Source organism: Fukomys damarensis, unplaced genomic scaffold, assembly GCF_012274545.1.
Source record: "Fukomys damarensis isolate Sample0158 unplaced genomic scaffold, DMR_v1.0_HiC HiC_scaffold_16, whole genome shotgun sequence".
In the NCBI taxonomy this organism is placed as follows: Eukaryota; Metazoa; Chordata; class Mammalia; order Rodentia; family Bathyergidae; genus Fukomys; species Fukomys damarensis.
This window is the reverse complement of record NW_022900928.1, coordinates 51,767,024-51,781,103: the sequence shown is the minus strand read 5'-3', so window position 1 is coordinate 51,781,103 and position 14,080 is coordinate 51,767,024. Positions and strand designations below refer to the sequence as shown.

The 14,080-nt window shown below is 35.2% G+C and overlaps 1 protein-coding gene across 1 annotated transcript in view; it reads left to right on the top strand.

Annotated features, from left to right (window-relative positions):
- The window catches only part of Mmp20 (matrix metallopeptidase 20), a 53,734-nt gene extending 40,074 nt beyond the window's left edge, over window positions 1-13,660 (top strand). Inside the window, exons 8-10 of the mRNA XM_010642049.1 lie at window positions 624-780; window positions 11,980-12,083; window positions 13,560-13,660. Of these exons, the coding sequence (XP_010640351.1) occupies window positions 624-780; window positions 11,980-12,083; window positions 13,560-13,660 (362 nt within the window). The remainder of the gene's footprint in view (window positions 1-623; window positions 781-11,979; window positions 12,084-13,559) is intronic.
- The last annotated feature ends 420 nt before the right edge of the window (window positions 13,661-14,080 follow it).

Here is a 14,080-nt window from a genome sequence, read left to right as displayed (position 1 = left end):
GGGAAATTCTATAATTGCCATGAGCTTGATTTCTTCCTCTGCAAGGTGATTATAGTAATATCAATCTTAAAGATGTACTTCAACAATAGCTAACCAATAGAAGTTATCTAATGTGTAATAACTATCAGTTTTTATGTATACTTTTTTTCTTTCGTTGTGGTTCTAAGAACCGAAGCAATTGTCTTTCACACTTTAAGCCAGTGCTGAGCTACATCCCCAGCCCTGCTTATATTTTCTTGATACTGGGAGACAAGAATAGAAGGCTTTTGCCAATTTAAGTGAGAGTCACAGCATTTGCATGTCACTTGCCTCTTCTCTCATGTGGATATATGAAGGTGAAATTATATGATAAATGAAAGATATCTTTAAAAAATAAATATGTTAAATGTAAGGCACAATTGTATTAAGATTATTGCTTTCTTGAGCATAATGGGATTTTTCCTACCTGGAAGTTTGAAGTCTGTTGCTGAATTGAATAGAGGCATACATCTCCTATTGGATTTAGCGATGGCAAATATCCCAATGAACTAGTCCCATCTAGGATTCTACATAGAAAGTTTCGTGACTAAAGCATATCACTAAATGGTAAAGAGATTTTTTTAAACTTTAATTTCTTTTTTCAGGTCCCCACTACTGGATAACAAGAGGATTCCAAATCCAAGGTCCTCCTCGGACTATTTATGACTTTGGATTCCCAAGACATGTGCAGCGAATAGATGCTGCTGTGTATCTCAAGGAGCCACAGAAGACCCTTTTCTTCGTGGAAGATGAATACTACAGGTATGGATTTTATCTTTTTATTGTCTAGCTATATTCTCAGGAAGACAAAAAATCTTTTACAAAAAAAAATGCAAGGCAAGCTCACAATAGGCCTATTGACTCTTCCTGGCCATCTTCAAGATGGCCATTGCCTGATCCTCAAAATACAAAACCATCCAAATGATGAGTAAAGCATTCATTAAATAATCCCATTCTTTTATTTCTAGGTCATAAAACATTTTGATCTTTCAATAAACTCATTCAGTGTACCACAGTAACCCAAAAACATAGATGTAGCATCTCTAAGTACCTAACTACCCAATAAGGATGCCTAATGGAAAATGAGTCTCAGGAGTGAGAATCTTCTACTCACACACTCCGATACATGCACCGCTCAATGCACAAATAGCCCAACCTACAGTTCAAGTGCTCAGAAAAGTCTTCAGCCCTCCTAATGTCATAAACCATTCTGAATTCTGCACAAGAAGCTTTTCGGGGCCTCACATGTATGACAACATTTAAGTCTAGTGTTGGTTTTGTGGTTAGCTGCTGGTAATAGAGACCCCCCAAAAAGTGTGGCTAAAACACATAAGGATTTGGTTTTCATATATGTAAAATGTCTGAAATCCAGCAAACTCAGAGCCAGATTGTGGGTCTGTGGTCAGTAAGGGCCCAAATTCTTTCTAATATTTTCCCCTCTTTTCTGGTCACATGGCTTCCACTCTCATGGTTGCCTCCTGATGTAAGGTGGCCAGTGGAGTTTCACAGTATACATCTCTGTTCTAAGCAGAAAGAAGAAGGAAGCTAGAGGGAGGGGCAAAGGAGACAGGTGAAGTTTTATATAATCACATGATTAGCCTGAAAACACAGAAAGCCACAAGCTTCAAGTTCTAGAATCAGATTCTTTCTATCTTGATTTCCACTGACAGTGTGTTAATTCTCACCTTCCTTAGTCACATCTCGGGCTCTTCTTTAATCCTGATGCTAGTTCAGTCTTGACATAGGTAAAATAAAAATATGCTTATTATCAGGAAAATTCTCTATGAGCTCCTATGATTTATAGGATTTAGACCCAGTTTCAGTGAATGCAACATATGAGAAAATAAAGAACTTCCCCTGTATAGGATTGAGAGGTGGCTTGGGGCCAGTAGGTTTGGGTTCTAAGAGCTGGAAGTAGGACACATCTTCCTTATTCTCTCCTTCCTAGATGCTCTAAGAATACTGGAAAGAACTTTATTTATTTATTAAAGATGTTACAATTAGTCATCATGGAAGAATAACAAAATAGAATTCAAAATCTTTTTTTTTTTTTTTGTACCGGGGATTGAAATCGGGTCCTTGCCCTTGCAAGGCAGGCCACCGAACTGCTGAGCTAAATCCCTGGCCCCCAAAATCTTATTTTTAATATCTCAAAATTTTTAAAAATTTATTACCTAATTACCACATTCAACTTACATTTATTGGGCATAATTATGTGTCAGACTCTGTAAGGGCAATTGACTCTCAACAGAAGGTATAACGTTTGCTAGTAGTAAGAATGGGGGCTAGAAGTGTTTCTTAGTGATAGAGCACCTGCCTAGCATGCGTGAGACCCTAAGTTGGATCCCTAGCACCATAAAATGAGAGGGGAGGAGGGAAACAGAGGAAGGAGGAGGAGGAGGAGGAGGAGGAGGAGGAAGCAGCAGAGGAAGAGGAGCGGGAAAAGGAGGAGAAAGAGAGGAAGAGAAGGGATGAGGAGAGGAGAGGATAGGGGAGAGGACGGAAATAGAAAACGTATTAGGAATGAGAGAGCACAAGGGTTAATCTTAATTCCACATCAATCATCTGGCTGTCTGGATTGTCTTTACTTCTCAGTTTTATCATCTGTAAATGCAGGTAGGCACAATACCTACTTCACAATGCCAAAGGATTAAATTTGACAAAAGTGTGAAGTGTCTGTCACATAATAATCACTCAATTCATGTTATCAGTGATGAGAATAAATAACCAAAATCTAAGAGCCACAGTACTCTAATAGAAGACTGCTTTGGGGGCCAAAAAAAAGTAGAAACAGCCAACTCTAGCGAAGCTATGGAGAAAGAATTCTCAGAGGAAGTGATGACTGTGTTCTACTTTAAGAATTGTGTGGGAGTTTCCTAGGCAGGAGGTGGGTGCAGTGGGTGGCTTCCAGGCAGAGAGAGCAGACGAAGCAAAAGCACTGAGGCACAAACTAGCCTGTGATCATGGGGGAAACCTGAAGCATTCATTATGACTAAAGAGAGAAGCAGCCCAAGGAAAACAGAATATATAGAGATTACAAAGGTCAAGGACTTTCTAGGAAGAGCTCTATTTATGCTGCAGAAAAGATGTATATGTTAATGGAAATAAAGTATTTGTAAATAGGGAAGGGAGGAGGGGGTGAAGGGAGGGCAGGGGTAAGGGGGAAAAATGAGAACCAAGACCTATCATGTAAAGGAAAGGTACAAGATCCCAATGATGAATGTAACTGTACTGTATACCTAAAATGTGCCAATAAACTCAATGAGGAGAAAAAAAAAGAAAATGTGGTACATATATACAAGAGAGTATTATTCAGTTAAAAGAGGTACATGTTTAGGTATCTTGAATAAGAGACTAACTTGGTACCATTTTGTGTTATAAAATATAACTGAGGCAGCAATATGACTAGAGTAGAGGTTCCATGACTAGAATCCAGGTAAATTAGAACAGAAGGCAGCTAAAAGCTCAAAGAAAAAGTTTTCAATCAAGAAACCTATTGGCCTGCCTTGCAAGTGCAAGGACCCAAGTTCAACCCCTGGTACCAAAAGAAAAAGAAACCTATATCTAGCAAAACTATCTTTTAAAGAGAAACAAAATCATTTTCAGATAAACAAACTTAAGAAATTTCCCTTACAAGAATATCAAAGAAAGTTTTTAGGCTGAAACCAAGTGACTCCAGAGAATAATTCAAATCCACCCACACACAAAACAGAGTACTAACCAATGTAATTACGTAACCATAACATATTATAAATGCATATTTATTCTTTTTCTTACCTTATTTAAAAGTCAATTATATAAAACAATATGGATACAATTGTATTGTTGGGGCTACCATGTAGAAATATAGTATATTTGCCAGCAGCCCAAAAAGCAGGTGGGGAGGAGCAAAACTGTGTAGGGAAATAACACCAGGTGGTAATTCAAATTCACAGAGCAAAAGAGGAGAACTAGACATGATAAACAAGAAGAATAATATAACCAAAGTCACAAATATACACTTATTCTCTTCTTTGAATTTCTTTAAAGACATCAAATTATATAAAATTATAATTATACAAATCACTTTGGGGCTTGTAACATACATAGATTTTAGTGTGTATAGCAATAAAACCACAAAGGGGAGGAAAGAGCTATTTAGGAATAATATTTCTGTATCTCCTTAGAATTGAGTTAGTATAAATCTGAAGCAGACATTTGTAAGTCAAGACGTATGGTGAGACTTATAGCAACCACTAACGAGATAATTTAACTAAATATAGTGAATATAATCATAAAGGAAAATGTCAGAAAGTTTCACTAACACAAAAGAAAGAAGTAAGGAGAAATAGAGGGAACGGAAGACACAGAGGAAACACAAAGCAATACAGGAAACATAACCACTTTTATCAGTAATATCAAATGTAAATGGATTAGACCAATCAAACAGTAGCAGTTATCAGACTGGATGCTTAAAAATAAGAAGATTCAACTACAGCTGTCTGCAGGAGATATATTTTAGATTTAAAAATCCAAGTAGTTGAAAATAAAAGTATGGAAAATACACCATGCAAATAACAACTGTAAGAAATCTTAATTGGCTATACTCAGGGCTTATATCAGATAAAACAAACTTTAAAATTTAAAAATGTTATTAAGGATAAAGAGCAGCATTTTATGATGACAAAAGGATAAATCTACCAGGAAGAAAACAATTTGAAGCATATATAAATCTAAATACAGAGCTCCCAAAAATTATGAAGCAAAAAATAGAAATGAAAGAAATTAACAATGGAGCTGAAATAGATTGAGACTTCAATACTCTACTTTTACTAATGGAGAGAATAGGTCAACAGGAAGGAAAAGTATACCAAACCAACAGATATACATAGATTACTCCAACCAACACGAAAAGAATACACAATTTTCTCAAGTTCCCATAGATATTCTCCCGGATTGATGGCATGCTAGGCTACAATACAAGTTTTAGTAAATTTAAGATAATTGAAGTCATACAAAGTATTTTCACTAATCACAATGGTGTAAAGTTAGAAATCAATTAAGGAAGAAAAACTTAAAAATGTATAAATATTTATAGAACTGGAAAAGATTGAAGAAGAAATCAGAACAGATATTAGAAAATACTAAGAAATAAATGAAAATTAAAATGCCATATGAGATACAGTGAAAACAAGTCCCGGAAGGAAACATAATTGTAAGTGCCTATATTAAGAAAGAACAAAGACCTCAAATCAATAACTTTTTACTTGAATACATTGGAAAATCAACAGAAAATTAAACCTAAACCAAGCAGAAAGCAGGAAACAATGGTTACAGTGGAAATAAATGGAATAGACTATAAATCAGCAATTTGAGAATATCACTGAAACCAAAAGTTGGTCCTTTGAGAAGATCAGCAAAACTGACATACTTGCTACTATAGTGACCAAATGAAAAAGAGAAACCTTAAATTATTAAAATCAGGCCAGGGATTTAGCTCAGTGTTTCCATTACTTGCCTCGCAAGTGCAAGGTCCCAAGTTAGATCCCCAATACCAAAGGAAAAAAAAATTACTAAAATCAGAAATGCAAGAGGGAACATTACTACTAATTTTACAGAAATAAAAAGATTATGAACAAGTTCTATGAATAACTAAATATCAATAAATTAGATAATTTAAATAAAATGAAAAAAATCCTAGGAAAATACAAACCCATAACAGAGCCAGAAAGAAATATTCTGCATAGATCTATAACAGAGATTGAATTAATAATCAGAAACTATCCCCAAAGAAAATCTCAAGCACCAATCGCTTAATTGGTGATTCCTTCCAATACATTTAAAGAAGAATGAATAGTAATTTTTCACAAACTTCTCAAAAATATGGAAGAAAACACTGCCTAACTCAGTGTTTGATGCTAGCATTTATTACCCTGATACCAAAATGAGGCAAAAGCATAGTAAAAAAATAAATCCTCAGATCAATATATATTGTTGACAAAATATTCCAAATACTAGTGAACAAATTTAGCAACATATACAAATTATACACAATGACAATGTGAAATTTTTGCCAGAAATATAAGACTGCTTTAACATCCAAAAAACAAAAAGTGTAAGTACTATATCAGTAGAATAAGAAATAAAACCACATGATCGTCTTAGGTGGTACAGAAAAGGGATTTTGTAAAATCTAACAGCATTTTATGACTTAACAAAAAAAAAATCCAACAAACTAGGAAAAGAAAGAAACTTTCAATCTGATAAATGCTTCTATGGAAAATCCACAGTTGATACCATACTCAGTGGTGATTGGTTGCCTTCCTCATTAAGATCAGGAGCAAAACAAAGTTTCCACTCTTACCACTCCCATTCAAGGTTTACCGGAGGTTCTAATCAGGGCAATTAAGCAAGAATAAATGAAATAAATATCAAATAGATAAGAAAGTAAGCAAAACATTTTTATCTGCTTATGATTCAATCTTTTAATACAAAATCATAAGGCATACTCTAAAAATTTAACAAAAGAAGTGGAAAACTTATTAGTCTGAAAACTACAAAATATTGTTGAAAGACATTAAGACCTAAATGGCAAGATAGTTCAAGTCCATGGATCAAAAACCTTAATATTTTTAAAGTAGCAATACTTTCCAAATTAATCAGAATACCTCTGGCTTTTTTGTACAATTTTACAAACTTTTCTTAAAATTCATAGGGAAATTTAGAGGATCTTAAGCAGTCAAAATATCTTGAAAAGGAAAAACAAATTTTGAGAACTTACACTTCCTGATTTCAAACTTATTACAAAGAAACAGAAATGAAAATAGTATGATACTAGCAGAAGTATAGACATACATACTAGCAGAATACAATTTAGAGTCCAAAAATAAATCTATGTGTCCATGGCCAATTAGTTTTTGGAGCAGTAGTAAGGCCATTCAATGGGGAAAATGATAGTCTCTTCAACAAATTATACTGGGACAAATGAAGAGCCACATAGAAAAGCACAGAGTTGGAACATTACCTCACATTATATATGAAAATCAACTCAAAATTGCGCAAACATCTTAAATGTAATTGAAAAAACTATGAAATTCTTAAAGGAGAAATCAGAACCCCATACAATTGCTGATGGGGCTGTAAATGGGGCAGCAATATTGGAAAACAGTCTCTTATTACTCAAAAAGTTAAGCACAGAAGTACCATTCCAGGATTCCACTCATAGGGGTATATATACCCAAGAGAAATGAAACTGTATGTACACATGAAAACCACAAATATCCACAGCAGCATTGTTAATAGCACAATGGTGTAGAAAAACTCAAATCCCATCAATTGTTGAATCAGTATATAAAATGTGGTAAGATCATCCAATGGCCATACAAATGAGGTGCTGCTACGTGCTACAATATTGATGAATCTGGAAGTAAAAGCAGTAAAGGAAGTCAGTCACAAAAAAACACATATGATTCCATTTACATGAAATGTCCAGAATAGGAAAGTTGAGAGAGACAAAAAGTAAATTAGTGATTGCCTAAGATGGCATGGGCTGTAGAGGCATGGACAGTGAGGAGGGGAAGTGGGAGAGGGATAACTAAAAGGATAAGCTTTCTCTCTGGAGTAATGCCAGTGTCCTAAAATGGACTGTGTTGATAACAACATGGTGCTGCTAATATAGTTTTTGTTTAATTGAATTGCTAAATAAAAGAGAGAAGACAAATATACTGCAAAAAGCCTGCCAGAGATGATGAGTTAGAGAGTAAGAGATAGATCTGACTGCTTTTCACACAGGAAGAAACTTAGATCTTGGTGAATGACTAGTTGGAAGTCATTTTTTTATGTTGTTTTATTTTGTTTTGTGATGCTGGGAACACAGTCCAGGGCCTGATACATGTTAAGCAACATTTTAACATCTCCACAGAACTACATCCCCAGCCCAGATGTCCTATCTTGGATTTAGATTTTGACATTTTTCAAAATAATCAAATTTAAGAAGTACTGCCAAATTAGGGAAATGAATAAGCTCTATTTGGGTCAGTTCTAGTTTGACATGATGGTGAGATCCATGAGTGAAAAATGTCTGGAAGAGAGCTGGATATAGATAGGTCTTAAGCTCAGAAAGAACTCAGGCTGGAAAGATTAATTTAGAATCCACAATCTCTCAGGTAGAACTGTCCTCTGAGGTATGAAGCTGCCCAGGAAGAAGGCATCCAAGAACAGCACTTGAAGTTTGTTATGGAAAACATTGAAAATAAGAAACGGAGAGAAATTTACCCAGTGGTCAATGCTTGCAACATCTTTTGACAGCAATTTAGTATTGTTTTCTTCTCTATTTTTTTCTCCCAGAGTTTTCTTCATCTTTAACTATGTAAGAATACAATGTTGTATTCTGAGCTTTTTTCACTCAGTGTTATAACATAGATATTTTTCCATGTTGTTATAAATCCTTACAGTCATTTTCTTCATAGGTTCTTCTTTCCTGACTTGGCTGGGGTGATGCATAGCAGCTTCTTACTCTACTGCTTTCCTTTTGATAAAGGAGTTGAAATATGAAAATATTTTACCTCCCAATCTGTTAAATGTCTGATATGAGTTCGCATTCTCTAAAACTTGAAGTATGAATTCTAGGAACAACAAGGTTAAGAGTTGGGTTACAGCTCTGAGTAACCAATAAGGTCACAAGTATAATCACTTAGGTTATAGTGATCCAATGGGGAAACAAGTCACATAACAAAGGTGCAAGGAAAGAACAAAGACTTTTTGTATGAAATGATGGGTCCAGAGGTCTTTGTTACCTACCAGGGTGACTGATGTCTATCTAGACTTCATTAGGCCCAGGGTGTATCTTTTGAGGAAGTATGCAAGCCTAATCATTTCATCTTTATCATGAGGCCTGGTCTCCAATAGATGTGTCTCCATCCATAGTTGTGATGTGTACTTGGCTTTGTCCTGTTCTCTCAAGGACCTAGCCCTATCTGACTGTGTATGATATTCTTACCTAGCTTAGCTGTCTGTAATATTTTCATTCCTGATCACCCTGGCCCCACCTTTCTTCAGTGTAGATCACAAAGGCCTCTTCCTCCATGAAAGTCATGTGATTCCTGGCTGGAATTATGATTATCTTCAAGGGGGAATTTGAGGTTTTTCTTTCCTTGTCCCTCCTGATTGAGACTAGAAGGATCACCTTAAATAAACTTCCTGAAAACATCTTAGATAACTTATCGATAAGTTCCCTTTATTGCCATCCTTTCTTGCCTTCTCTTGTAGTCCTTCAGCAGACTCAACTCTCCGTTTAGTCCTTCAAAGGAGTCAGAATGGATTCAGACCAGTGACATAAGATAGAAAATTGTCACAATTAAAACACTGGAAATGCCTAACAAATCTAATTTCTATGCTTTTTTGGGGGGGTACCGGGGATTGACCCTTATGCATATATTTTAGTTTACACAAATATACAGCTTACCAAAATTGTCCCCAAAATCTTAGACTACAAATATGGAGAGTGAGATAATATATCTGTAAAACTACATCAGATATCATTATGATATTACTAGCAAAGTTTACTGGTTTAAGTGAGCAACAATTTATTTACTATACCCTTTAGTCAACATTAAATGATGAAAAAAATGCTCATAAAGGAAATACAGTTGCAAATTATTATTTTTAGTTTGATAGATTTCACAAACTCGATGACAAGAAAGTATATGCAATGATTTTAACAGCTACCTAATGTACAGTTGATATCAACTAAAATATTTTTAATATTCAAATTTAGTCAATATTTATTGTTAGCTTGCCATGTATCAGGGATCTTTCTAGGTATTTGCTTGTATTCTCTTGCATTACCTCACTCATCTATCTGCCTTTTCCACAATATTAAGAAATAAATACTGTTAGCTTTGTTTAATAGTTTTTTTTTTAATGTGCCTCAGGGTTTACCTAACTAGCTCATTGTTGCAGAGCTAAAAAATCCAACTGAAGCTACATTTCATGCCCTTTGAATCTAAATCTACCACATATTTACCACATATATTTATTCTTAATTCTCTTCACTATTTATTTATTTTCTTAAAATGCCCATGATTCTAATCTGTCATGTAATTTCTTTTCTTTTGTAATCTTGACAAAATCCTCAACACCAGTATATGTTTTTCCTCACCTGGTCTTCTGGACCACCTCCTACATGTTCTAACCCTCTCTTTTCTACTTCCTCTCAACCTTGTCTGGAACTGAAAAATTTTATCCAATAAAATGTGTTTAAAAAGTAAAAGGAAAAAAGGAGACACAAAAGAAAGGTTAAAAATTAAACTTATTGTTGACTTAGGATCCCAGATCAAATCCCAAAGTTCATTCAACCTCATACTATCAAGTCAAAGCTAATGGTTCTTGGGGACAAAATAAACCACAGAGTTTTATGGCTGGGACCTAATCTGGGTCTACATAAGCCAGGTATGTGGTATGTGTGTATACAAATTGCCCTCATGGCCACTATTTTCCTGATGAGGAAACCAGACTTCAAAATTCAGATCATATTCTCCTCATCACAGAGCCAACCAATAATAGAATCAGAAACTCAAACCCAGAACCATCTAAAAAGATGTGTTATGCTTGCTGTTCTATTCAGAAATCCCCAAATATCTGTCCATAAAGGCTAGGACATCACAACATTTTCATCAGGTCATGGCAAAATAAAAACAAACCACAATATTATAAACACGAGAGGCACATTCTGTGTGAGCATAGAGACAGATTGTTGCCAAAAACTTTAATTCTGAGTTTATGTCTTTTCTGCCTTTTTGATGATAGTCTATCTTTTTTGTGAAATGATAATGAAGACAGTAATAGTTTTTGATAGTTTGTGCAATGTTTTTTCTTTTTTGGTACCAGGGATTGAACTCGGGTCCTTGCGCTTGCAAGGTAGGCCACCGAACTGCTGAGCTAAATCCCTGGCCCTGAGCAATGTTCTTATTTGATTAACTGAAGTGTAGTTAATCTTGTGTCAGGGATGTAGGCCACTGACTTCCTAATGTCTACATACAAAGTTTAAATAAATTATTAATATGTTACAGAAACTATAATGAAATGTTGGGATAATTAGTTTCTCTTCCTACTCCTAATTCTCTGAGAAACAGCTCAAAAAACAAAATGAAAGCAAAAGAGCCCTAGTCAATTTCAGCCTGAATACTTTCTCAAAGTTGAACTTCTGCTGAATATCACAAGATTTGTGTTCCCTGGCCTATGAAATCATAGCCAAATGAAAAATTTTAGGAGATGCTGAGTGTGACCTACTGCCACATAAAACTACCCAGTAGCCCAGGAAAAAATTATCTGACCTTTGGGTGGGAAAGGAGTGAGGTGTTCACCTGGGAATGTCCCCATGTGGAACTCTGTGCTAACAAAGAAGGGACTTTCTTGTATGTTAAATGAAGCCTTACCAAAGAGGCAAGTGTCATCTTTGCTTAATGATGAGTTCATATAGTCATGTTGATTCATATAAGTCACAGTCTTCTTTATACCATGTAATGAGGTAACAAAAAGATGTGTTAATATTGATCCACAAAAAGAAAGTTAATTTACCATTTGGTCAGTCATATACTCCTTCCAGGAAACAAAAGCAGTGGAATTCAGTTAAACTGACTTAAAAAGCATAGATTCAATTATTACAGATTGTCCTGACTAGCATTCACTGATAGTTCTCACATTCATTTATTCATCCGATGTGCATTATTTGTTCAACCTCTTATCTCCATGGGTTTGTACACTAAGCCCATTAATAAAAGTTCCTAAAAAAGGCTTTATTTGGTTATCTAAGAAATTCAAATATAAGAGTGTGTGTACAGAAAGAGACAGACAGGCAGACAAATAGACATGTCGAATAAGTCATGAATCAGACCTGGACAAAAAAACCTGACTAGCATGGTGTCCTCTACAATCAACAAAAACTTCATATTACCTTTATTTATAAAATAATATGTCTTCCAGCTACGATGAACGAAAAAGGAAAATGGAAAAAGACTACCCAAAGAGTACTGAAGAAGAATTTTCAGGGGTACATGGCCAAATAGATGCTGCTGTAGAATTAAATGGTGAGTGTTTCCACCAAAAAGTTTCTTTGTGGAAATTTTAACAAGAAATCTGGGCTTTTCTTTAACACAACAGAAAGTATATTTGCAAGTGGAAGTCATTATTTCTTATTTTTGACCCTGAACCCTTTCATAAGTTTAGCTAACTAGATTATTCACTAGAAAGAGGAATTCTAAAAGGTCTGCCATTATGTTTCTCTTTTTATTGGTAGAAAGTTTTAAAAATATAAGCTGGGCATGGTGGTGCATGCCTGTAAACCCAGCATTGTGGGAGGCTAAGGCAGGAGTATTGCCAAATTCACACCCAGCTTGGACAGCTTAGCAAGACCTTGTCTCAAAAAATAAATAAATAAATAAAATAGGGCCGGGGATTTAGCTCAGTGGTTCTGCTGCCTGTGCCTTGCAAGCACAAGGACCTGAGTTTGATCCCCGGTACCAAAAAAATAAAAAATAAAATAAAATTTTAAAAGGTGGGGTTTAGCCCAATGTAAAGACTTTGGGTTCAATCACCAATACCAAAAAAGGGGAAAAAAAGTTCAGTTTCTTTCCATTAGTCAGCTAGATCATAAAGCCCATACAGGTCAATATAATAATAAGCTTCTTCAGCTTTTAAAAATAGTCTTGAGGGCCAGGGATTTAGCTCAGTGGTTTCGCTGCCTGCCTTGCAAGCACAGGGCCAAAAAAATAAAATAAATAAATAAATAAAAATAGTCTTGAGATTGTGGGGAGAAAAATAAAACAAGATAGACATCATCTCAACCTTCCCAGTGCCTTTCCCCTTTCTATCACTGAACTACTAAAACTTAACACAGAGCTAGGAAAGTAAAATTAAACTCAGTTGAATAAATTTAATTGAATCTTCAGAATGAGTCAGTCATGCTCTTCATGAGTTTAGAAAACAAAGCTGGCACTATTCAGAAATATAGAAAGGTCTGGACATGGCCTGTGCTGTAATGGAATGGTGAGCCTCTTTGGGAAATGTGCAGCCACTCAAAACAGGTAAAATTAGTGAAAAACAGGACAATATATAATTCAGCAAATTGATCATGGAATTGTACGGGAAATTTCATGACAATTGCAAGAGATGGTCTGAGAAACAAAAGATCAGACTTGACAGCAGTAGATGAATATTTCATGACATGTTATTCCGTTTTGAGTATTGTCTGGAAAAGAGAAAGAACAGAAGAGACAGCTTCTTTAAGGAGCATGGCCTGAAAAGAAACGCAAAGCACAGAGGATGGATTTTTGGGTGATCCCATAGTGAGGACGTTAGTCTGGCCAGAACAAAAGAGAAAGATGAGAAATGGCTGCAAAATTAGAGGTGCTGAATTCTAGGGCACGGAAGAGCTATCTGGAAGACAAGCTAACTGCCACTTGACAAATTCCCAACTCCACACTGATACCATCTCAAGAAAATGTAATTATAAATCCTCCCCAAGTCATTTTCAGTAACTGCAGGTTCAACTTTGTCTCTTTTAGGCTACATTTACTTCTTTTCAGGACCAAAAACATACAAGTATGATATAGAAAAGGAAGATGTGGTCGGTGTGGTGAAATCTAGTTCCTGGATTGGTTGCTAAATGAAAAGGTCTCATCTTTTCCAAGGAATAAAGATGACTACAAGCAGCTGATAGCTCAATCTTAAGGACTAAAGCAGAATGAAGTTCCCATAGAACTTCAGTTCTACGTGCAAGTTAGAATTCAATGAAAACAATAATGTTTCTAAATTTTTCATAGTTGTACATCCAGAATTTTAATCCTAAAGAGAAATCAAGTCACTGTACACAAAATATAAATCAACCTAATGTAAATCACAGTTGCATACTTTTTTTTTCCTTACCTAATATACTCTAAAGCAAATTTATCAGTTGGATTTTTTATTTCCAGGTAGAAGCCTACTTGTACATTCCCTGACATATAATTATTTGGAAATACCAATAATATACAAATTATGACTAATTTTTGTGGACAATGACTTTTTGGCCATCATTTATTGTAAT